General features: G+C 37.7%; 2 protein-coding genes across 2 annotated transcripts in view; both read right to left on the bottom strand.

Moving 5' to 3' along the window:
• EIF2D (eukaryotic translation initiation factor 2D) overlaps nucleotides 1-26,794 on the bottom strand; it is a 407,204-nt gene that overhangs the window by 186,612 nt on the left and 193,798 nt on the right. The gene's annotated exons all lie outside the window — the stretch shown is intronic.
• Nucleotides 9,045-26,794, bottom strand: part of LOC123928181 (complement factor H-like) — a 37,973-nt gene continuing 20,223 nt past the window's right edge. Inside the window, exons 8-15 of the mRNA XM_045983286.1 lie at nucleotides 25,401-25,574; nucleotides 21,001-21,183; nucleotides 20,327-20,533; nucleotides 16,314-16,490; nucleotides 15,425-15,601; nucleotides 13,835-14,008; nucleotides 9,879-10,061; nucleotides 9,045-9,458 (exon numbers count right to left, since the gene is read on the bottom strand). Of these exons, the coding sequence (XP_045839242.1) occupies nucleotides 9,262-9,458; nucleotides 9,879-10,061; nucleotides 13,835-14,008; nucleotides 15,425-15,601; nucleotides 16,314-16,490; nucleotides 20,327-20,533; nucleotides 21,001-21,183; nucleotides 25,401-25,574 (1,472 nt within the window). The 3' untranslated portion in view covers nucleotides 9,045-9,261. The remainder of the gene's footprint in view (nucleotides 9,459-9,878; nucleotides 10,062-13,834; nucleotides 14,009-15,424; nucleotides 15,602-16,313; nucleotides 16,491-20,326; nucleotides 20,534-21,000; nucleotides 21,184-25,400; nucleotides 25,575-26,794) is intronic.

Here is a 26,794-nt window from a genome sequence, read left to right as displayed (position 1 = left end):
TCTAATTTCTCTCTTTTGACCAGTTACATCATGAGAACATCTAATGCTGTGTTAGACAGTAGAGCTGATTATAGTATTTTCATCTTCTTGACTTAGCAATAAAGCTTTCAGTATTAGCCCATGATGCTTACTTTTCACATATATATGATACACACGATATATAATATATATCTAGTGTACATATATACATACATATGTATTTCATATTTCTATATGTATTTTACATATGTGTATACAATACACATCCATAACACAGACACAGACACTCGATTCTCATTTTTCCTGCTAATAATGTCTAGAAAATCACCACAAAAATCTATATTAACAAATACTGAACCATTGCTCCTAGGGCTATCATGTGTACATGTATTTTGTGTGTGTGTGTGTAGATATATACCTCACATATAATCTTAATTCCTAAAGCAGTTCATCTTGGTAGATTACACTTGATTTGTTTTACAAGAGAAAAAAAGTAGGTTTAGGAGTCTTAAGTGACCATCCCAATAACAGTACCAGAGTTGACATTCAAACCCTACCTAACTGGCCATACAGCCCGTGTTTTGTACTACACAGTGCTGCCCCCTGCTGTCTCCATCCCGTGGTAGTCCCTGTGGAATTGCTGAAAAGGACAAGGCGGAGCAGCACCTTGTTGGACCCCAGTAGGGGATGTGCACATAAGGACGACTCTGATTTTTCACTGTTCTGTGTGTGTATGTGCCCTGGAATGATGGTGAAAAAGCCCAGGTATTAATTTTAGGGTTACAAATAGATTTTAGCCAGTAGGTGAAACTGCAGATACAGAATTGGCAAATAATAAGGATCATGGGTATAAGCATTTATAAGTTACGTTAGAGAATTCCTCATCAATTTCTATTTTGTTCAATGTCTTTTAAACCAGTAATTAGGGTTGTAGAGGTTACTTAAAAATAAACTCTTAAAAATGTATATTTCTTATTTATCAATAATACAAATATTTCTGTAAATGAGAATGCTGACTTGGGACAAAATGCCAAGTAACAAAAGTGTCCAATTATTTTATCTTGTCTTTTCTCATTATACCCACTGATTCTCTAACAAGATATGTTAGTGTGTAGGTTTGCAAGATACACTGGCTGTGAATCTTCATGCTTCTTTCGTTGGATAGCAGTTTATCCCTCTTTTTCCTAGTTATTTTTCTTCTCTTCTTCATAGGTCGACCCAAATTTCTCCAAAGAAACTTTCCTTCACCTCTCAAGTTTTGAAATTCTCCCCATTTCACTCTCTTTCATAGCCCTCTTTGTGGCATGTATAATACTTTTGCTAGAAATATTAATTTTATAGAATTTGTTTAATATCCATATCCCCAGATAAAACATAAGCTTCATGAGGGCAGGGATTCTGTCCGGTTAGTTCACCATGTATCCTCAGCACCGAGCAAAGTCCAGGCAGAGAAGACAAGCATGTAATGCCTCCATGAGTGGACATGTAAACGAATAGGTGGAAGGATGAGCACAAAGCCTTTTACAGAGAATTACAGACAGGTCATTCATGAGTGGTCGTGTCTGATTTTATGGGACAGGCAGCCTCAGGCTCTGCTATGGAGCTACTTTGTTCTCAGGAGTCAGGCAGGAGTCTGGCGTGTTTGAGACTTTCTTCATAAATCAATATTCATCGAAGCTGATAACCCGCCATCTGAGAAATGACTGATTTGTGATTCGGATCTCCTGGTGATTTAATGTCTCAGAGGGCAGCTTTGGTTGTGGCAAAGTAAACAGCCCATTCTCCCATGTCACATTTGATTTTAACTGAAGTGGAAGTACTTGTGGCCAAACTGATTCCAGGTCAGATTCGAGGGTTATCAGCTCATAGCACCTTCAGCCAGTCTTTCTGGGCGATTCTATTCACCAGCAAATTCATTTTCTAGACAGTCTCATAACTCTATCATTCCTTCCTTCTTTCAATTCTTTTTTTTTTTTTTTTGATTTGTCTGGATTGGGAACCCAATTCTAGCTTTTAATGTTTTCTTTCTTTCTTTCTTTTTATATTTTATTTATTTGACAGAGAGAAATCACAACTAGGCAGAGAGGCAGGCAGAGAGAGAGGAGGAAGCAGGCTCCCTGCAGAGCAGAGAGCGTGATGTGGGGCTCTATCCCAGGACCCTGGGATCATGACCTGAGCGGAAGGCAGAGGGCTTTAACCCACTGAGCCACACAGGCGCCCCCTTGCTTTTAATGTTTTCTATAAAGGATATTTGCAAAGGCAGTTTTTCAAGCATTTTGTATAAATTATATCTATATCTATATATGCAGTTATATATATATATATATATATATTTATAGATGGTATTTATTTATTTGAGAGAAAGAGTGAGCGAGAGCGCCCAATGAGGGTTTCGATCCCAGGACCCTGGTATCATGACCAGAGCTGAAGGCAGATGCTCAACTGACTGAGCCACACAGGTACCCTCAAATATGCTATATTTAATATATGTTGTCATTTACAATTATAACTGTTACAAAATATAATGGTTACATTTGATCTGTGTTTTCACACAGCAAGGCTCTTGTGTTTTTCTGGTTCTCAGATTTTTGGTTGTCCCATTTCTCTCTCCTTCCGGGGCTCCACTAGCTCTATCTCACTCTCTAATCTTTTCCACAGAATGCAGACTGATTATACTAACGTCTTCCCAGACAGATCATTGTCTCAAATAAAATTTCCAAAATATTTGGATAGGACCAGATATGCAAGTATTATTTTAACCATGATATAAAGATTCCTGACTGCTGAAACAAGCAAGCTAAGATTCATGCTTGTGAGAGACATCTAAAAGGGAGGCCGGGGCAAGTCACAGAATATCCATGCAAAATTAAAACAGGAAAAACAAAACAAAACAAAACTTGGATCATTAGGCTCTTTGACTGACAACTGAGTGGGAAGGAGCTTCATTTCCCAGAATCTGCCTGAATACTATTAAAATTTACCTTGAAATTGCTTGAACACTTTGTCAGAAATGCTAATTTCTTCTGAGAAGAAGGTAATGAATTACATTTCAAGCAAAAAGGAACTACAGATTTGGGACATCATTTATTCTTCATAAATCTTTATTTTCTTCTGTAGACACTCCAAATACAGTATTTTATAATTTAATTCATCATTTTGTCCCATTCAGCAAGTCATATCTACACCAAATGTGTTTCCATTAAAGGTTGTAGCTCACCATTCATTGGGACATACACAGTTGAAATCTCAGAATCATTCTAGACAATTTTTGTTTGTCTTCGACACCTGTAAAATGCCCCTGCCGGTCACCTCACATGTTAATTTTGTTTAGTGCATTCACTTCACTCTGACAACTTCGGCTGTCCTCAAGCTCTCTTCAGGTATCTGCCAGGCCAGAGCAGCAGCCTCCTACATGGGCGTGGTAACTCCCACATATCTATCCTCTAAACTGCAGCCAGAACAACCTTGCACAATTGAAATCTGACCCCCGTACCCTCACTTGTAACCAAGCAGAAATATCTCCATGATCCACAAAATGAAGCCCATGTTTCCTTTAAAAGCTTCAGAAGATTCACGAAATCCTATCTACCTCTCCTATATCTAGTTTCTTTTAGTTTCATGTTTTATGATCTCTATGAATGTAGTAGCTTCTACTGCTACCTAACCAGTTACCCAAGTTAGTTGCATAAAACAGCAGAGTCTGACTGTCTGTGGGTCAGGAATCTAGGTCCTCTGGTCAACTTGTCACAAGATTGAAATTGAGGTGTTGGTTGGCCTGTGTGTTTCTTCTGCAGGTCGGTGTCCTCTCTCAAGCTCACCGGGTTTCTGACAGTATTCAGTTTCTTGCAATGGTAGGACTGAGGCCTCCATTCTCTTGCTGGCTCTTGGCCAGGGATGGCTCTGAGCTCTTTCAGGCTCTTCTCAGTTCCCTCCTCTGGGAATTCCTCCACAGGTCCTCTCACACTTCAGTCTCTCTTCAGGAAGGACCTGATCCTGCTAAGGGCTTCTCTGGCTAGTCAGATATGCCCGGATGAACTCAAAGTCAATTGACTAATCACCTAATCATAGCACTGATATCTCATCATGTTTACATTTCTTTCTGGAACTAAGAGAATGAAGTGAAAATCTTAGAGAGGTTGTCTTAGACTCCTGCCCATCACAGGTACCAACCAGTGTGGATATGCTGCCAATACTCATGTTCGTGCTTATGCTATTTCTTAAGATGAAACATTCCTTCCTAACTTTTGGTCCTGCTTGATCCTTGTTCACCATTTGAGATTTTGCTTAGGCATAATATTCTACAGAATATGTACTTTCCCTGAATTCACGACCTCAGCTGAGTTTTCCTCTGATAAGCTGTGATAGTTGTGCCATGTGTGTATGTCTCCTACCGTGAGTCCTGTCCACCTAAGACTGTGTTAACTGGTTTGTTTCCCAAGGGCAGATTATTAGGCACTGATGCCACCATAACAAAATACCATGGACAGTGGCTTCAACAATAGACATTTAGGTTTTCAGTATTCTGGAAACCAGACGTTCAGGTCAGGATGCCAACGTGGTCAGTTTCTGAAGAGATTTCTCTTCCTGGCTGCTACAGGTTGCCTCCATCCTGCTGTGTGTTCTCATGACCTCTTCTATGTGAACAAAGAGAGAGAGAGCGAGCGAGCGAGGCCTCTGTTGCCTCTTCTGAAGGAGGGCCCTAATCCCATCATGAGGACACCAACCTTCATGATCTCCTCTAACCCTAATTACACTTTATAAAGGACCTGTCCCCAAATACAGTCACATTAGAGGGTAGAGTTTCAATATATGAAATTGGGGGACATAAACCTTCAGTCCATAGCAGTAGGGATGGTGACTAGTTCACCTTTGTAATGCAAATGCATAATAGCCTTTCAACAATATTTTTAACTGAACTGGTCTCGTAGGGCCAAACTCATCATATTTGTTGTCTTTTGTCTTTGATTACCTCTGTCATCCAATTAGTTACCACTTCTTGTGCTCTAATATTGCTATATACCCTTGTAAATAATTTAATGCCTCAAGGTCCAACTTTGACCATACCACTCCATTAATTAATTAGTATACAAAAATAAATCCAATATTCCCTAACCTGATCTGGCTCCTGAAATCCAGAGAGAGATGAAAATACTGAGATAAATGTCTTCCTTTTAATTGCAACATTATATCCTCAATCCAAAATAGAAAGAAACTATGTGTTGTTATTGTATTATTGGTTTTCCTATCTAATTCCCTGGCCCCTTCACATAAACTGTATGATCCTTCAGGAAAGGGCTGTGTATTATATATCATTATGTCTCTGGAACTAAAGAGATTATTGAACAGACAGGAAACATTGAAAAATGTTTATTGCTTTGACTGAGTTGGCTGAAACCAAGTGGGAGAAATATAAAATGTGAACATATTCTTAGTAACACAGAGATACACATACTGCCATGTATTAGTGTGAAACAGTAAATGTCAAATATGTCACATACAGTTTGAGGCAAAATTTAAACTATCAGTGTAGTTATAACAGTAAATCCACCTTTGGAAATGGAAGGAATTAAACTATTTCCTATGCCCCTTCTAAGTACAGGCAGCAAGTTTTCTCATTTTAAAATATTTCTTTACCTGGTATAGTTATAATATTATTTCAGTTCTATTAAATGGGCTAAATGTATTGCTTTTCTAAATTCCTTGACTGTTTTCCTTACTCTATATAGTTTATATAGAACACAAATATATTTTGATAGACCCTTATGAGCATCTGCGGGTGAACAGTTCTTTAAAGCCGGCAGCTCTAACGGTCTGAAGCTGGAAAGCTGTATGATTATGGGTATTGGTCAGGGAGGTATACACTGAGTCTAGAGCATTGTGTTGTGCTAAAAAGAAATGAAACACTCAAAGATGAGTGGGTATAACAAAGCAATCAGGACAAGGTTCAAGAGGCACTCACTAGCCACATGGGATAATTTGAGCTTCAAAGAATAATGACTATAATTATTTGTGACAAACTGAATAAATAAAAATTCCATGCTGATAGATGTTAAAAAAAAAAGACAAAATCTTTAAAGCCATCACTGGTCGCTATCATCAAGTTCTTACTCTAAATATTGGAAATTAAAGAGCATCAATTAACACTCATCTTCACACAAGAATGACAATTAGTAAGTACAGAAAAAGAATAGAATTCATTTAAAAAATCACTGTTTTGTAGCCAACAATGAAAATGATTAATTATACGCTATATTGGTTACAGGTTAAGAGGCATAAATAGATTTAACAAGAATTAAGTGAAATGTTTTGGAGAAATAGTATATATATACCAATATTAACAGCAAAGATAACTTCCAATTGTAACAATGTTCCTTTCAAAGTGAGAAAACTGGCTATCACTTGTGTTTCAGATTTAGATAAATTGACTCCATTAGAGACAGCCAGTTTCTCATTCTATGAATGCCACTAGATTTGATGCAAAATGAAGTAATATCTCCTTAAGGTATTTTTACCTCCATTATATCTTTATTCTTATCTTAGAGTTTTCATGGTTTTGTAGAAGTTAAAAATGTTCACAGTCAACTGATTTCAACTAATTATGTTTGAAATGTATGAACATAAAAACCATATTTCAGGGGTGCCTGGGTGGCTCAGTGGGTTAAAGCCTCTGCCTTCAGCTCAGGTCATGATCTCAGGGTCCTGGGATCGAGCCCCGCATCGGGCTCTCTGCTCCGCAGGGAGCCTGCTTCCTCCTCTCTCTCTGCCTGCCTCTCTGCCTAGTTGTGATTTCTCTCTGTCAAATAAATAAAATATTAAAAAAAAATTTAAAAAAACCCCATATTTCTCTTGTGGTTGAAGGATTCCAAAACCCCCTTGAGCAGCAAAATCATGAGGATGTCATTAGATTTGAAGATAATTACCAAAGAGGTCCTCATAATTCTCCACATATACCGTCTTACTTTTAATATATTCTTATTTTATTTTAATTTTAAAATGATTTGTTTACATATTTAAGTAACCTCTACAGCCAACGTGGGGCTCAAATTCATGACCCTGAGATTGAGGGCACACTCCACCGGTTGAGCCAGCCAGGCACCCCCATAAAATAACCAACTTTATTGTAGTTCAAAGGTGATGATACAAAGATAGAAAACATGGAAAATACAGGTGAGCTTTAAGGACTTTAACACCAACTCTTTTAAAAAAATTTTTTAAATTATTTTTAAAATTTTGTTTCAGTGTTTATGCACCATACCCAGTGCTCCATGCAATAGATGCCTTCCTTAATACCCACCACCAGGCTCACCCAACCCCCCCCACATCTCTCCCCTCCCAAACCCTCAGTTTGTTTCTCAGAGTCCATAGTCTCTCATGGTTCATCTCCCCCTCCTTGTTCCCCCAACTCCCTTCTCTTCTCTATCTCCCAATGTCCTCCATGTTATTACTTATGCTCCACAAATAAGTGAAACCACATGATAGTTCTCTCTCTGCTTGACTTATTTCACTCAGCATAATCTCCTCCAGTCCCATCCAAATTGATACAAAAGTTGGGTATTCATTCTTTCTGTTGGAGGCATAATACTCCATAGTATATATAGACCATTTCTTCTTTATCCATTCATCTGTTGTAGGGTATCTTGGCTCTTTCCGTAGTTTGGTGACTGTGGACATTGCTGTTATGAACATTCAGGTACATATGTCCTTTCTTTTCACTACATCAGTATCTTCAGGGTAAATACCCAGTAGTGAAATTGCAGGGTCACAGGGAAGCTCTATTTTTAATTTCGTAAGGAATCTCCACACTGTTTTCCAAAGTGGCTGCACCAACTTGCATTTTCACCAACAGTGTAAGAGGGTTCCCCTTTCTCCACATCCTCTCCAACACATGTTTACTGTCTTGTTAATTCTGGCCATTCTAACTGTGTAAGGTGGTATCTCAGTGTGGCTTTGATTTGAATCTCCCTGATGGCTAGTGATGATGAACTTTTTTTCATGTGTCTGTTAGCCATCTGTATGTCTTCTTTGGAGAAGTGTCTGTTCATGTCTTCTGCCCATTTTTTGACATGATTATCTGTTTTATATGTGTTGAGTTTGAGGAGTTCTTTATAGATCTTGGATATCAGCCCTTTGTATGTCTTCATTGAAGAAGTGTCTGTTCATGTCTTCTGCCCATTTTTTGACATGATTATCTGTTTTGTGTGTGTTGAATTTGAGGAGTTCCTTATAGATCTTGGGCATCAGCCCTTTGTACTGTCACTTGCGAATATTTTCTCCCATTCCGTGGTTAACCACCAACTCTTACCCCTAACATTTCTGAATTCAATGATAGTTATTATAAATATTTTATTGCACTTCCTGACAATGTTTGTTCTATAAACATTTATGCGGGATCAAATTATACTCTGTGTGTGTGTTTATACTTGATATAGGATATTTTGGTCACTTTTCATGTTATAGTATGCCAGTTATGTACCCAATTAGATTCTAATTTCTCTTTATGATTTGTTCAAATTTTTATGTGTGCTAGATAGCCATCTTGTAGAAGATCTTGCATTTCATCATTTGGTAGATAAACAAAAGTAGACAATAACTACTTACATCTTATTACTATTGTAGATGTGACATAGTTAGGCTTTTATGTATTTTTGAAGTGAAACTACCTTAAAGATGGAGAAAGGCATTTTCTCCCATTTCTTCTGAACAGAGAGTCTCAGACAGTCCCAGAAGTTATGGAAGAATCTTTGAATAAGTTAGAGGGAAAGATGGATAGAAATAGGCACTGGAGTGATTGAATCTAGTTTCTTGCCATAAGTATTTTATGAGTAGGACACAAAGCATTTTGGTTGGCCAAGTTATTTTTTTTTTTTTTAAATTTTTTTAAAGATTTTATTTATTTATTTGACAGAGAGAAATCACAAGCAGGCAGAGAGGCAAGCAGAGAGAGAGGAAGGGAAGCAGGCTCCCCGCTGAGCAGAGAACCCGATGCGGGGCTCGATCCCAGGACCCTGAGATCATGACCTGAGCCGAAGGCAGAGGCTTAACCCACTGAGCCACCCAGGCGCCCCGGTTGGCCAAGTTTTAATGAGGTGCTTTTAAGAAGTGATTTATTCATCCCTCTAATTATCATCACATCATGCATATAATATTCAATACAAATTCTGATTTATGAATATAAGTGAGTTCCACAACACTTGACAAAATAAAGTGAGAATTGGATTGATAATGAAAAATTCTGAGTAAATGTACATATTTTAATTTTAGGACTGCTTCTTAATCATTGGTTTATCCACATTCAGGATATAACAGTTTCCCATCCCAACACATGGCTCGGAATGTATACTTTGGTGTCTTTCTACGATATCCAAAAAGACATTCAAATTCAATCTCATCCCCTGCTGTAGAATATAATTTTTTCTCATGAGACCATCGAAATTTTATATTATGTCTTCTCATGATTTCTTCTGATACTGTACAGGGCTCTAATATAAAAAAAAAGAACATAAAACATTAAAAACAGAATTTCAGACTTTCAAGTAGAATCTTCTACATTGGCCCAGGGCTTCATTTTCAAAACCTTTTTCAAACCAATTCATTAAAAGTCCACAGTGTCCATTTTAATCACTTTAAATGATTAATGATGTAAAATGAGGTACTATGTTTAAGCTGTGATAATTAAATGGTATAATCAAAGATTCATAGTATCAATGAAATCAAGTTCTTTCATGAAAGGATCTTTTGCTTGAACAAGAGTTTTTTTCCCAACTTTATTTCATTACACATTAGTACTTGGTAGTCAGCATTCAACGAACGTTTGTTAACCCATGACAAGTCCATTAATAACAGCAAAGCATCTATTATACTGATTTTCCCAGGATCCATGAGAATATTGAAATATTTACCTAAGCATTTTGGTGGTGGTGACCACTTTCCATTTCTGCATCTTATGGTCCTGGGTCCTTGAAGTACATAGAAGGCCTGACACTTGTACTCTACTGATGATCCTGGAGCATATGCTACTAGTGGGAATGAGGTAATGTCTCCATTGTCAATAGATGGAGGAGACACACATTTTCCACTAGGTTCTAAAAAAAATATTTGATTTATTGAAGACCAAAGAAAAACAGGTTAAAATAAAGCAAATAAAAAAGCAATATCAAGACTTGTGATTTCTGCTGACAGAAATGATTCAGTTAAGAAATTTTATTTTATTTTTAAAATAAATTTTATTTATTTATTGAGACAGAGAGTGAGAGAGAGAGTGAGAGTCAGGGAGACAGAGAGAGCACAAGCCAAGTAGGGGGAGGCAGAGGGAGAATCAGCCTCCCTGCTGAGCAGGGAGCCTGATGTGGGGCTCCATCCCAGGACCCCAAGATCATGACCTGAGTAGAAGGCATACATTTAAACAACAAACAATGGTTAAGATGCAGTCCTAACATTAAGATATGTCACATTACATATGTTACAAAAATATGTAACATTGAAATAACCAACTGAGCCATCCAGGCACCCCTACTGAAGAAATTTTAATCACTTAAACTGAGAATCACACTTTTAAACCTTTCCTTTTATGCCACCTAAAAGCATACATAAAGCATTAACAAATATGTCTGCTTTACCATACTCTGGTGTTAAAAAGTGTTTTTCCTACTGAATCAATACTGCGCCGATGGATAGCTAATAGGAACAAAGAAACTTTCTTGTTACCTACAACATACTGCAGTTTCTATTGGATCTCTAGTCATTGTTTATTGATTGTCATTTCTATTACAAAAGGAACATCAACTTCGTTAATTAAAGTGAAAGAATTACACATTTGTATAATGGGAAAGGGAATTGCTGGCTTGCTGTTCTGGACAGGATGAGGTAGGAAACTTTGTGCTTTTTCCTTCTGCTCAGTATCACTAAAAATCCTGAACATATTATAAAGACCAACAAAAGAGATTGTGAAGGACACAGAGAAGATGTCGATCTGATCAGAGGCCTTGGTAGTCACGGAATTATACTGCAGCGAGTTGTTTGGGTGTTCATGTTGCTGCCTATGGATCCTGGACTGGGCACTGAAGAAGACTGGAACCAGAAATGAGATCAAGTTCAGGGGGAAAAAAGTCCCAAGAATTGCCTGCTGTCTTTAGCCAAAGGCTGAGGAAAGAAGTATTCTAGCAAGACAGATGTTTTTTTTTTTTTTTTTTTTTACAATTCTTTTTTTTTTTTTTTTTTTACAATTCTTGAATTACTCCTCAAGAACTCCTAGAAGAAACCTCAACCAGCCCTCTCCCCATGTTGATCAGAGGTCAAAGGTGGAGCCTTGACTTCCAGCCACAGTCAGGGAACAAGACACTTCATTACTTTCCCCGGTGTCGGTGGAGGCCAAGTGGGAACCCTGGAGTTGCATTCTGCAGTAATGGAGGCCTGATAAATAAGAGATCTCGATAAAATCCAGAGTCTTAAAATACAACACCCAAAATTCTAAAATACAATTGAAAACCATTCATCATAGCAAGGACCTGGAAAAATTTCAAAAGAGAAAAGATAATCAACAGATCACAACACTGAGATGACACAGATATTGGAATCATTTGATGATGGTTTTTAAAAATCTAGTGGGAATTATAGAACTGAAAAATATAATAGTGGAATTAAAAAAAACCTCACTGGATGGACTCAATTATGGATTACAGATGACAGAAGGCTAAATAAACTTGAATATAGAATATAAATGACTCACTTTGAAAATAGATTAAAAACAAAACAAAAAAACCTTCAAAAATATGGACTGAAAATTTCCCAAATTTTTACAAGGCATAAACATTCATATTGAAAAAGCCAAACAGGACAAACCCCCCCCAAAATCATGCCAACATACACCATAATTAAACTGAGGGAAAGTAAAGGAAAAGAAAAAAATCTCAAAAGCAGCTACATAGAAACTATGCAAACCAATAAAGGAGAAAGGATTCAAATGTCAGTGGGGTCCTCATCTGTGACCTTCAAAGCAGAAAGAAGTGACAACATTTTTCAAGTGCTAGAAGACAAGAACTGTCAGCCCTGAATGCTATATCCCATCATTGTATCCTTTGGGGTTTAAGGGAGAGAGGAAGATATTCTGAGACAAAGGGAAACAGAGCATTTATCTCCAGCAGATCTGTCTTTAAAGAATTGCTAAAGGAACTCTTCAGATATCAGGAAAAAGATAACAGAGCAAGGATTGAGACTTCACTAAGGAAGAAAAAACAACCGACTGAAAAAAATAAGGGTAAATATGATGGACTTTCTTTTTCCTAAGGAGTTTCTTAGGTTTGATGTTTGTGCGACTATAATTCATTTGATACGGTGCTCAATATATGTAGAAGAAATACTTCAGAAACTTATGTTTCAACTGTGGGGAACGTATGGGTGCCTGGGAGGCTCAGTCAGCTGGTTAAGTGTCCACTCTTGACTTTAGCTCAGGTCATGATGTCAGGGTTGTGAAGTTGAGCCCTGTGTCAGGCTCCAAGCTGGGCGTAGAGTCTGTTGAAGATTTTCTCTCTCCTCCCTCTACCACTCCAATCCCTCTCTCTCTCTCTCTTTCTCTCCCAATAAATTAAAAATAAAATAAAATAAAACGTGGTGAGGGTAATGGACTTAAGTGGAAGTATGGTTTCCTCATTTCACCTGAAGTGATAAAATGTCAAAACCAGGCGGAGAAGTGACAAGCTATTTATGTGCATCTTAATACCTTGAGCAACCATGGATAAAACTATATAAAGAGATATGCTCCAAAATAACAAAAGCATATCAAAATAAAATTATTTGAAAATGTTCCAAAAATCCACAGGGATGGCAAAAAAAAAAAAAAAAAAAAAAAAAAAAAAAAAAAAAGAAATGGGAGTGAGAAACAGAGAAAAGAAACGCAAGGCAAATAACAAAATGGATGACATAACCCCGAATCTATCAATAATTACTTTAAGCGTAAATGGCTTAAATTCTTCAGTTAGAAGACTTAAAGTGGCAGAGTGGACACACAAACAAGAGCTGACTATATGACAACTAAAAAAAACTAACTTCAATGTGAAAACATAAGTGGGCTCAAAGTAGACGACTGGAAACTATATATGCCAGGCAAAATTTGATTTGAAAAACAAGCAGCTATAATATCTCCTCCTATAGTATTTCCTAAACTCTAAATACTTGAGTGCCCTATGACCAAGTTCTCAGAGTTTTTTCTATATATACAAATTCTCTGGTTGAGCTCAGTTAGAAACCTACCTTTTTATAGTCCACATGATGAAGAAGCCCAAATTCATATCACATTCCATGATCATGCCCCAGCTGCTGATTGGTTGTATGTCTCAAAGTGAAATAGCCCCCACCTCCCTAACATATGTTTAGTACATTTATTCCTCAGGAAATAACTGAGCTTCTTAACATTTAAGATAGAGAATTTTCTGGGCGCCTGAGTGGCTCAGTCGGTTAAAGGTCTGACTCTTGATTTCTGCTCTGGTCATGTTCTCAGGGTCGTAAGATCCAGTGTTGGGCTCCACACTCAGTGTGGCGTCTGCTAAAGATTCTCTCTCTCCCTCCCCTCTGCTCTTCCCCTCACTGCTTACACTCATGTGTTCTCTCGCTAAAAAAAAAAAAAAAAGAGAGAGAGAATTTTCCATGATTCCAACGGTCCTAATGTGGCCAAATATTTCATAAAATAAATATATATTTTCAGTATGCAGTCCACAAAAAGAAAAAATCGGATTTTAAGCACCATCATTTTATTTGAAATTAAAAAAAGAGTCCATAAGAACTAAGTCACTATATTTATTATATTGACATATTTAGTCCCTAATATATTCTCTAAAACCCAAGGCGAAATAAGATACTTTACCTGCACACTGAGGTGGTTGTGACCAGTTCCCATTGAAACATGTCACTTCTGCTTCCCCAAACAATTCAAAAGGATTGATGCATTCATAACGTGCAGTCTGACCAGGTAGATAAATAGGCTTTTCATTTAGTATAATAGCATTTTGCACTTTGGGTGGATTCTTACAGGAAATATCTGAATAGAAAGAAAAAAAGTAGCATCTCTAATGTAATGATCATTTTGAGTAGCAAATCAATGAACAGGATAAAAGAGATTTAAAATCAATAATTAATCTGTCATGAAAGAGTGACAATTTAAGAAATTTACATATAAGATTGAAGAAATAAATAGTATCTTTTAATAAGATTTAAGCTTGTGTGAAAATGAGAGTTTTTCTGGACATTTTCCATTTTTAGTAAAATCAATATTACAAATTATATAAATTCAATATGAATTTATAAACCACAAGGAAATAATAATAAAAAGATTATTTGATGTCAAATTTTGGCTTGCAATCATCCTGTTTATGAATGTGATTTTAGGCCCTTAGAAAAATAAACACAGTAGGCACTTCCTTAGACAATAAACGAAGAATTAACACACTTTTAAGAATACTAGAATACTTTTAAGAATACTAGAGTTGAGGGCGTCTGGGTGGCTCAGTGGGTTAAAGCCTCTGCCTTCGGCTCAGGTCATGATCCCAGAGTCCTGGAATCGAGCCCCGCATCGGGCTCTCTGCTCCGCAGGGAGCCTGCTTCCTCCTCTCTCTCTGCCTGCTTCTCTGCCTAGTTGTGATTTCTCTCTGTCAAATAAATAAAATATTAAAAAAAAAAAGAATACTAGAGTTGAAGGGAGAAGATGATTAACTGAGGATCCAAACAGGAGATGAGGAAAAAGAACAGAAAAATAAATGTATAACTTCTAAAAAACATTCCTTGATAATAATAATTTTTTTAAAGATTTTATTTATTTATTTGACAGACAGAGATCACAAGCAGGCAGAGAGGGAGGCAGAGAGACAGAGAGGAAGAAGTAGGCTCCCTGTAAAGCAGAGAGCCCCATGCGGGCCTTGATCCCAAGACCCTGAGATCATGACCTGAGCTGAAGGCAGAGGCTTAATCCACTGAGCCACCCAGGCGTCCCAATAATAATATTTTTTTTTTGCAAATGCTTAAGGACATTTCAATGAGAATTCAAAGTGTAATTCACCAGTGAGATTCGGGTGGGTATAAAGAATAATGGGCCACAGCTATGGTTCCTAAACTGGAGCACACATTGAATCCCTTGGGAATTGTTGAGACACTTACAGGGTTGCAGCCCCAGAGTTTTTGCCTCGACAGGTCTGAGTGAGCCAGTGAATTACATCTGCATTTCTAACAATTGTCCAGAAGATGCTGATGGGGCTATTCCAGAGACCATAGTTTGAGAACCACTGGGCTCAGACCAACCACTGAGTACACAGTTTCATTCCTTTATGTTAAAGCATAAACCTTCTTTGACCTGGCCTAAAACAATCATCTATGGCCATTGTTTAAATGACGTTAGAGGGAATTGTATCTTATATTACTTAAGACATTTTAATAAATAGATTCTAAAATTTTATCGAAGTACCTTTGCATATTGGCTTTCCTATCCACTGGCTCTTAATACACTGTATAAAATTGGGTCCATCCAATTGGTAATTATTTGGACATGTATAAGTTACTTTTTCTTCTGACCTATATGAGTCCTTCTTCGGGCCTATGGGTATGGCAATACCAAAGTCAGGTAGGCCAAAACAATCCGTTTCTGAAAGAAAAGAACATGTACTTCTTTGGTAAATCTTTAAAAACACATAATGACCAATAACTAGAATGTAGAATAATAACTGCACATCAAACCAATGGGTACTGTACACAATTTTTATAAGTTGAAAAATTGTGTTAGAAGTCTTTTGACTTAATTATATTGAATTGCTCTATGTTTATCAAAAGTAAAATATGGGGACGATGATATGGGAAGTCTGAAAAGGTAGAGATACATGTAATGCTTGATATCACATTTCTTCCACTGAAATTCTTTTTTGCTCATACAAGCCACCTACATTATGTATGTATTTGTATTTTTTGCTTCTGTCAAAATCTGTTACTTTTAATTATGTCAAATATCTTAGAAAAGTATTTACTTATAAGGAGATAACTGAAAAACTAAGAGTAAATTGAGTAATGATGAGCTTGCTGAGCAGGGACCAGCTGTGATCCAGGCACAGAGAGGAGGAGTCTGTGGATGTGTATCAGAGGACGTCAAATGTGCACATGAAGTGACGTGAAAGTGAAATAATTTGGGCTCATGCTGTCACACTTTTATTATTAGTAGGGTTATTAATTCTCTACCAGACTCCACAACTTTCCAGAGATACCTTGTTAAATTCTAGAATTATTGCCTGGTTTCATATTTGTACCGTTTATGCTCTGAATTAAGAATATTGATCAACTTTAGAGTAAAATTAAATACACTGTACTTATGCATTCTGGTGGATGAGACCATTTTCCTCCTAAACACTTTATAGATGCAGATCCATTAGTCCCAAAACCTTCGTCACATTCGTATACTATTTCTTCTCCATACTGGTAAGTGTCTGATTTGCGAAGAGGAATACTATGTAGAACCACATATTCTGGTGGTGCACAAGGAAGCCCTAAAAAAAAGTGAAAGAATGACTCCATATTTCATTAACTCTGAAATTTCATTTTAGGTACTGGTTGCCATATTTGGCAGTCTCATTTGAAAAGAAGTGGTAACACAGGAGCTATGATCATAACACAGAGAAGGTGCACAAATGCTTCCTAAAACCACCACTTTGATGTGTGTCCAGCTGGCAACCTGAGCAAGAGCTTGAAACTGAAAAATTCAGTATATTATCAGCTGTAGCAGCTTCTTTCTAGATATGTCTCCTGAGGCAAGGGAAACTAAGGCAAAAATAAACTGTTGGGACTACATCAAAATAAAAAGCTTCTGCACAGTGAAGGAAATAATAAAACTAATAGGTAGCCTACAGAACAAGAAAAGATATTTTCAAATGACATATCTGATAAAGGGTTAGTATCCAAATATGGAAAGAACTTATAAAACTCAGCATCAAAAAAGTGAATGATCCAATTAAAAATGGGCAGAAGTCATGAACAGAAATTCTTCCAAAGAAGAGTACAGATGGCCAACATACATGAAAAGATGCCAATATCACTCATCATTAGGGAAATACAATCAAAACCACAATGAGATACCACCTCACACCTGTCAGAATGGCTAAAATTAAAAAAAAAAAACACAAGAAAAAACAGGTGCTGGTAAGTATGTGGAGAGAGGGAAACCCTCTTGCTCCGTTGGTGGGAATGCAAACTGGTGCAGCCACTCTGGAGAACAGTATGGAGATTCCTCAAAAAGTTAAAAATAGAGTTACCCTGTGAACCAGCATTTGCACCACTAGGTATTTACCCAAAACAAACAAAAAGTCTAATTCAAAGGGATACATGTACCCTGATATTTATAGCAGAATTATTTACAATAGCCAAGATATGGAAATGGCCCAAATGTCCATTGATAAATGAATGGATAAAGAAGAGATAGTGAAGAAAAGGTAGTATTAAGCCTCCATCAGAGAGGATGAATACCCAACTTTTGTATCAACATGGATGGGACTGGAAGAGACTATGCTGAGTGAAATAAGTCAAACACAGAGAGTCAATTATCACATGGTTTCACTTACTTGTGGAGCATAAGGAATAACACGGAGGACATTGGGAGATGGAGAGGAGAAGGGATATGGGGGAACTAGGAGGGGGAGACAAACCATGAGAGACTGTGGACTCTGAGAAACAAACTGAGGGTTTTGGAGAAGAGGGGAGTGGGGGGATGGATGAGCCTGGTGGTGGGTATTAAGGAAGGCACATATTGCATGGAGCACTGGGTGTGCTGCATAAACAATGAATTTTGGAACACTGAAAAAAATTAAATTAAATTACAAAAAAAAAGGAAAAGAAAAGGTGGTATGTATATTACTCAGTCATAAAAAAAGAATGAAATCTTGCCAATGGCAATAACATAGATGGAGCTAGAGACTATAATGCTAAGCAAAATAAACCAGAGAAAGACAAATAGCATATTCCAGTTAGGCAACATACAGTGTAATATTAGTTTCAGGGTTATAATGATTAAGTGATTAATCAATTCCATACAACAATCAGTACTCATCAACGGGCCCTTCTCAATCCCCTTGACTAACTGGAATTTTAGTGAAAACTTTAAAAAATAATAAAATAAAAAATAAAAATGTCAACATATTTATGAAAGAGACTATTAGTGCTTCTTAAACCAATATAGTGAATAACAAAAAGAAGGCATTGAGAATTAATCATCTTACAATTAGTACCATATATTGTAAGAAATCAGAAAGAAAGTGATAGGAAAAACAACAACAACTAAAAACTGATGGCAAAGCAAACAGTACAACTTATATAAATAGGTAGGGATATGAACAGGCATACCTATATGAATAGGTAGGTTTAATTGAACTCTACTTCTAGTCTTAATTAAACAATTGCCATCACTGAAAGTGATTCTATAGCGAATCAATAAAATTAACAAAAATGGGATAGATTTGATTATGCAAAAATTGGTAAAGTACATGATTATATAAATGATTTTAGATATTTAGATACAAATGATTTTAAATACTTAGAAACCTAAAGGACTCTTTGTCATGACTTTGATGACAATTATGTTTTCTTTTTCTCAAGATTTTATTTATTTGAGAGCACAAGCAAGGAGAAGGGGAGGGGGGAGAGAGATGCAGACTCCCCACTGACCCACTGAGCAGGGAGTCCAACTCAGGGCTCAATCCCAGGACCCTGAGATCATGACCTGAGCCAAAGGCAGACACTTAATCAACTGAACCACCCAGTCGCCCCTCAAAGGGATCTTTTAGAATTATGTTTACAAAATGTTTTTGATAATCTGGGAAAGTATGATGTTAAGCAATTTAAAACAGGTTATGAAATTGTTTCAATAGCATGATCTTGATAAATGGGTAGAAAAAGGACTGGGTGGAAATTAGTCTAATTAGTGACAGTGGTTGCCTCTGGAGGGCATGATGAGTAGAATTTTTTTTTCTGCTTTCACTTTCTAAATTTTCTACAAGAGCATATGTTGTTTTAACAGCAGAGGTAAAAAACGAAGGAGAAAAGGTGGCATAGAAGAAAGGGTAGAAATCAGAAATCCCATGTGAGCTCTTGGCTGCGGCATAGAAGGAGGGCATCTAAGTAGTGACCTGCCACGTACCGAGCTAGAACATCGGTGGCTAACAGCTGCTTAGGCGTGTGGGTTGTAGCTTCCAAATCCCATTCACTTTCCTTACCAGCATTTGCCTTATACACTTGTCTTTGTGGTGAGTTTTGAAACCAGGTGTGCTCCTGAGGAGGTAAATCTATTCTGGACCAGCAGAGCATGCATTAGGTTAGGGAAATCTGGCTCTGTTCCCCTTTATTACCAAGAACTCCCACCCAGAGTGTGCCTGGCTGGCACAGTCAGAAGAACATCTCAGGATGTTCTTGATCTTGATCTCAGTATCTTTTTAATTTTTTATTTATTTCTTATTTTTTTTATAAACATATAATGTATTTTTATCCCCAGGGGTACAGGTCTGTGAATTGCCAGGTTTACACACTTCACAGCACTCATGATAGCTCATACCCTCCCCAATGTCCATAACCCCACTCCCCCTCTCCCAACCTCACCTCCCCCCAGCTTGTTTTGTGAGATTAAGAGTCACTTATGGTTTATCTCCCTCCCAATCCCATCTTGTTTCATTTATTCTTCTCCTATCCACCTAACCCCCCATGTTGCATCTCCACGTCCTCATATCAGGGAGATCATATGATAGTTGTCTTTCTCTGATTGACTTATCGGATGATAAGCATGATACCCTCTAGTTCCATCCACGTCGTCGTAAATGGCAAGATTTAATTTCTTTGGGTGGCTCCGTAGTATTCCATTGTTTATAAATACCACATCTTCTTTATCCATTCATCTGTTGATGGACATCTAGGTTCTTTCCATAGTTTGGCTATTGTAGACATTGCTGCTATAAACATTCGGGTGCACGTGCCCCTTCGGATCACTACGTTTGTATCTTTAGGGTAAATACCCAGTAGTGCAATTGCTGGGTCATAGGGTAGGTCTATTTTCAACATTTTGAGGAACCTCCATGCTGTTTTCCAGAGTGGTTGCACCAGCTTGCCTTCCCACCAACAGTGTAGGAGGGTTCCCCTTTCTCCGCATCCTCGCCAGCATCTGTCATTTCCTGACTTGTTAATTTTAGCCATTCTGACTGGTGTGAGGTGGTATCTCATTGTGGTTTTGATTTGTATTTCCCTGATGCCGAGTGATGTGGAGCACTTTTTCATGTGGATGACAATTATGTTTAATGGATTGTATTGAAAATTGAAACTAGAATTTTAGTTTGCATACTGTCCTCACCTATACACCAGGGTAGAGAACTCCATTTTCCCATCTCGCATGTTATCTCTTTTTCATATATCCTGAAACCATCCTTACAAGTGTAATTTAATTTGCTGCCATGTGGGTAAAGCTTAGGTTTCAATCTTTCTTTTATTTCTTCTGAAGATTCAGATGATTTAATGGGTCCATGTTCTGTATGAGGTGGTTGAGGACACCCCAGTTTTTCTGTATGAAGAACAGAGATCAAAGGGTCAAGTATAGATATGATGTATAAATTGAAAAATGCAATCAAATACCATTTGGGGTTTTAAAATAAGGATAACTTGAACAAATTAAATTACTGAAAAACTGAAAACATTTGAAACTTGCAAGCATATGTATCTCCATAAAATCTGTGCTATTATCTCCTTGTTTGCTATGCCCTTGCATTCTTGTCCTGTTCATTATGAGGTATAAAATAGGTGTAAACAGAAATTTTCTATGGTATTTGCACAATAACCCGAAGTTGTCTAATCATTTCACACAAGTGAAAGAATTCTGATTGAATTATATACCTAGTTTGTAATTTACTGCTTCCAGGTAAAGTGAAACAGATCTAGAGAAAGGCCTTCATGTTGTTTCTTTACACAAAGCACAGAGGAGCGTTAACCTCATTTGGAAGAATGTTATAAAGCAAGTTATGCGCTACTGACCAACACAGCGTGGTATTGACTGCCATCTTCCATCCTGGCACACAATTTCTTCTGCATCCTGAATTATATAATTGTCTTGACAGACAACAGATACTTTTTCTCCATCCTGATAATTCACCGTCGTTGCCATATTTTGAGCATTGGGAATCTGAGGTGGAGGGGGGCATGACTGCGTTCTAACTTCTAAAAATATTAAAATTAGATTTCTTGATTAAAAATAATAAGTTAAACATATTAATAAGATAAACAGAAAACTCAATAACAATATATCATTAATGATCAAATAATGACATTATGGTCTATATTTAAAAATACTCTTCAGCTTGTAGAACACTTTAATATATCACATGTGGCTTATATTCTCACCGTCTTACTTGTAGTATCTTCGTTTTATTCTTTCTGTGATAAATCTTGCATAATTTATGTTAAAACTTCTTTTAAAGATTTCTTTTTTTTTAAAGATTCTATTTCTTTATTTGACATAGAAAGAGAGACAGTGAGAGAGAGAGAGAACACAAGCAGAGGAGTGGGAGAGGGAGAAGCAGGTTTCCCGCCCAGCAGGGAGCCTGATGAGGACCCTGGGATCATGACTGAGCCGAAGGCAGACACTTAATGACTGAGCCACCCAGGTGCCTCTCTTTCAACAATTTCTTCCTTCCTTTCTTTCTCTCCCTCTTTCCTTCCTTCTTTCTTTCTTTTTAAAAAGATTTTATTTATTTGTTTGGCAGACAGATATCACAAGTAGGCAGAAAGGCAGGCACAGAGAGAGGAGGAAGCAGGCTTCCTGCTGAGCAGAGAGCCCGAAATGGGGCTCAATCCCAGGACCCTGGGATCATGACCTGAGCCAAAGGCAGAGGCCTTTACCCCACTGAGCCATCCAGGCGCCCCTCTGTTAATGTTTCTAACCATTTGGAGATTCTAACTGAATTGTCCATTTAGTAAGAGGCACTGCATAAATACTGAGTGAACAATTCAGTTAGAACTTGAGCTTAATGACTGAGCCACACAGGCACCCCAAAAGAGAGATACTTCTTCAAAAATACAGCTTCCTTGCATTGGGAAAAGATAGTAAGAAAATCTGAATGTTTCACTACTTATTAGAGAAACTGAATTCTTCATCAAGAAAAACATCCAAAAAAAAAGCAAATTATATATCATATGACTTTGTAGGTGAAGTCTATCAATCATGCAAGGTAGAAATAATAAAATGATAATATGCATAATAATAATATCATATAAAGGGACGCCTGGGTGGCTCAATTGGTTAAGCTGCTGCCTTCGGCTCAGGTCATGATCCCGGTGTCCTGGGATCGAGTCCCACATCGGGTTCCTTGCTGGGCAGGGAGCCTGCTTCTCCCTCTTCCTCTGCCTGCCACTCTGTCTGCCTGTGTTCTCTCTCTCTCTCTGACAAATAAATAAATAAAGTCTTAAAAAAAATATCATATAAATACTTTCAAGAAAGCAGAGAACAGTCCTCAATTTGTATTCTAAGGCCACGATAATCCTAATAACAAAACTTGGGAGATGCATTTAAAGGAGAAGTAACTATAGATTTATATTCTCCATGAATATAGATGCAAAACTCCTTAAAAATATATCAGCAAATTGAGTACATGAAAATATAGAAAGAATAACATCTCACCACCTAGGAATTAACTCTAGGAAGGAGAGATTTGTTCAACATTCCAAAATTTATGTATATAACTCACTGTATTAACAGCATGAAGGGAGTCATATTATCATATCAAGAGATACATAAAAAGCATTTAAAAACATTCAGCATTGGTTGATCATAAAATTTCTCACTCAGTTAAGTGAGAATAGAATGTAATTTCCTTAAACTGATACAGGGCATTTACAGAAATCCTAAACTGACATTATACTTGTGGTAAAATGTTGAATACCCTCTCCCAGTGATCAGGAATGGGACAAAGATGTATGTTCTTATCTCTTCCTTTCAACAGTTTAGCAGAGGTCCTAGTCAGTAAATAAAAATGAACACGCAAAAATAAAATCTTGTATTTTCAGTGATATAATTGTTACAAAAATTGCAACAGATCTACAAGACAGTACCTAAAATGAATAATGCAACTGGCATAGTGTCAGAGTATAAAATCAATGAGCACAATTCAAGTGGGAGAATCGATGTATAGGAAGAAACTGACCTCACCTCCTCCCAGTGAATCACAGGTATATATGGAACAATTTCCTCTGAAAACTAGCTGGATAGCTCCTTCACAACAATCAGTGAAAGGGCCACTTCCAGGTGGGTAGGAGAGTCAGAGACCCAGTAGGGACAGAAACCCCACTCCTGGCAGGGCCACACACAGTCAGTTGTTCTCCCACACAAGCTTCTCCCTGAGCAGAGAGAGGTTTGTGTCCCACATCAGCACCCCAAACTCTGGGACCTGCAAAAACAAGATGAGCCCCCAAGACACCTGGCTTTGAAAACCAAAGGGTCTCATCCAGGAGACCCATTGGGCTGTAGAGAACAGAGAATTTTTTTTTTTTTGGAAATAAAGATTTTATTTATTTAAATAAAGATTTTATTTATTTAAATAAAGATTTTATTTATTTATTTGACACAGAGAGAGAGCGAGCGCACAAGCAAGGGGAGCAGCAGGCAGAAGGAGAGGGAGAAGCAGACTCCCTGTTTAGCAGAAAGCCTGATGTGGGGCTCGATCCCAAGACTTTGAGATCATGACCCAACTGGAAGGTAGTCACTTAACCCACTGAGCCACCCAGGAGCCATGGTCCCTCAGGGGACCCACCTGAAAAGAAGACTTGGAGAAACACCTAGACATGTGAGAAGGAGATTCATTTGCAATCTTAAAGCATTTACCTGAGAGTCAGGGATCTATAGGGACTCTTTTCCCCACGGAGATGCTGACACTTTTTCTCCTTGTTGGTAACACCCCCAGGTGCACTCCAGCCCAAGGCTCTCCTGGGGCCCCAGCCCTGCCTTCTCTTGCTGCCTCGCTAAAGCTGGCAAGCATGCTCAGCCCACAGAGGGGACGCTCCTTGATCTCCTGGCTCTCCTGGCCAGAGGGGCTTGCCTTTCTGGGTCCCACAGGACTGTAACACTGGAGAGGTCTTTTGTGGCAGGCTACCACCTCCAGGGCACTCCACAGACAGCGGACTGAAACACACCCCCAGGCTTGCTGTGACAAAGGCCTATTTACGTGTCCTGGAACGTTAGCTCCTGGGACAGACTTCAGATTTGCGGCACATCTGGAAGCTTCCCCGGGAACAGGAACAGAAATGAGGGGGACGAGGGAGAAGCCAACTTTGCGCTCTCTTCAGCCTCAAAGAAACCCAAACGCTAATTCTTAAAGCTACCTGATGGGATGTTAATTTAAGGCCACCACGTTTCTGGGTTTTGTTTTATAGCAGACTAAGGCACTGATGCAATTAATACTTAGGAATAGTGTTGGGCGAGTTTCTGAATTTCCTTCCAGCTGAAAAATTCTGTGTAGTGATACACAAGCAACAAATTTTAAAAGATGCAAAAATACTAAAATTACAAGTTAGGAAGAAATAGAGTAAGTTTTTTTTTTTCTTTTTCTTTTTTAAAATATTTTATTTATTTATTTCAGAGAGAGTGAGAGAAAGAGCCATGAAAGGGAGGAGAGTCAGAGGGAGAGGCAGACTCCCTGATGAGCAGAGAGCCCAATGCAGGGCTTGATCCCAGGACCCTGGGATCATGACCTGAGCCAAAGCCAGATGCTCAACGACTGAGCCACCCAGGTGTCCCAAGAATCCAGATTTTAATCACAAAACACAACCAAACAGAGCTCCTTCAAAATGACTCCCAATAAAATGTTGATCAGTAGTTAATGCCATATTGGAGCACCTGGGTAGCTCAGCTAGTTAAGTGTCTTTTTTTTTTTTCCATTTTATTTATTTTTTCAGCATAACAGTATTCATTCTTTTTGCACAACACCCAGTGCTCCATGCAAAACGTGCCCTCCCCATTACCCACCATTTAATGCAATCCCTATCAAAATACCATCCATTTTTTTCAAAGAAATGGAACAAATAATCCTAAAATTTATATGGAACCAGAAAAGACCTCGAATAGCCAAAGGAATATTGAAGAACAAAGCCAAAGTTGGTGGCATCACAATTCCGGACTTCAAGCTCTATTACAAAGCTGTCATCATCAAGACAGCATGGTACTGGCACAAAAACAGACACATAGATCAGTGGAACAGAATAGAGAGCCCAGAAATCGACCCTCAACTCTATGGTCAACTAATCTTCGACAAAGCAGGAAAGAATGTCCAATGGAAAAAAGACAGCCTCTTCAATAAATGGTGCTGGGAAAATTGGACAGCCACATGCAGAAAAATGAAATTGGACCACTTCCTTAGAGTAAGTTTTTGAAAACAAGAGCTTACCTGTGCAGTTTAGTTCGGGGTTCCATTGCCCATTTATGCATGTTGAGTGTTTCAGCTTTGTTGCTCCTCTGCATTTGTAACTTATCTTCTCATTATGATCATATACACTCTTAGGTAATGGTTGTGCCTCTTTTCTAGTCAAGCTGTATTTACATTTTTCAAGTTCATCGGTTGCTATAAAATGAAAATATTCCCTTGAAAAGACTAATAAGAATCAAAACAACTACCACAAAAAAATAACTTAGAGTCAATGGTATAATGAAATTAGCATCTGAGTCCATAAATCCCACCAACCAATCTACTCCTGACCACATGGCATGAGATGGGCTCTTACATATGAACATAAGTCTTATGTCCAGTCTGGAGATTTCTGGGAAAATGTCCATCATAAATACCTTCTGCACTTTGGGGATTAGAAAAGTGTAAGAGGCTGAATTTTTAGGATGATCTGCATACTGAACAGTCATCACCTTGACTACATTTGGTCCCACATTTATCTGTGGAAGTAGAATATATGAAATTGTTAGCTTAAACATATTTTTTCAATAAGGGAAATGTAGTACAATAAGAAAAGTACAGCTAAGATGTCTCTCACAGAATGTGAGTATTTAAGTAGATCTTCTGCATAATCACTAAAAAATAGGAACGGATTTTTGGAATAAGTAATTGAGTGCTTAAAGCCACAACCTGTTTCCTGTTTATACTCTTACAATCTTTGAAGAGCTATTTTATATACCAGATCACCCTAAAATTCAATATTATAATGCTATAATAGTACATTTTTACTGACTCTGAGTTAAATATACCAACTTTTTATATAAATGTATATTTCCACACGTTTTGCATGGAGCACTGGGTGTTGTGCAAAAAGAATGAATACTGTTACGCTGAAAAAATAAATAAAATGGAAAAAAATGCATATTTCCAAAATTCAACGCAGATTGAAGTACATTTTGCATTTGATAAAATATGAGTTGATGTAGGTCTTTGTTAATGATTTGTTAATGGTTATCCAAAGAAGTAAAGATTTGTAATAAAAAATAAAACAAAGGAGACTAATTCAAAACACACTAGATGCTGAGAATTAGTCCTGTTTTTAAGGCTTGTCCACAATGTTGAGGGAGACAAAACAAGGTGTTCAGGTGATGGTAACTGAGGGACGAAAGGAATGGTGGTGGTTGTTGTCATTGCCCTACGACTGATTGGTTTCTGAAAGAATTTCTTTGTTTATTAGGAGAAAATAAACATTCGGAGAAGAGTGAACAGCTAGACTAGCTGGATGTACGATATTAATACTGAATGAAGAAAATTGGAGTAAGGGCTATGATAGCTGTAAGGGGATTATGTTAAGTTGAATATAGGTAGAAGATTAACCTTTGGAAGGCAAACTCTGA

Source organism: Meles meles, chromosome 17 (assembly GCF_922984935.1).
Source record: "Meles meles chromosome 17, mMelMel3.1 paternal haplotype, whole genome shotgun sequence".
NCBI lineage: Eukaryota > Metazoa > Chordata > Mammalia > Carnivora > Mustelidae > Meles > Meles meles.
Note: the sequence above shows the minus strand (reverse complement) of the source record. Positions and strands in the feature narration are given on the sequence as shown.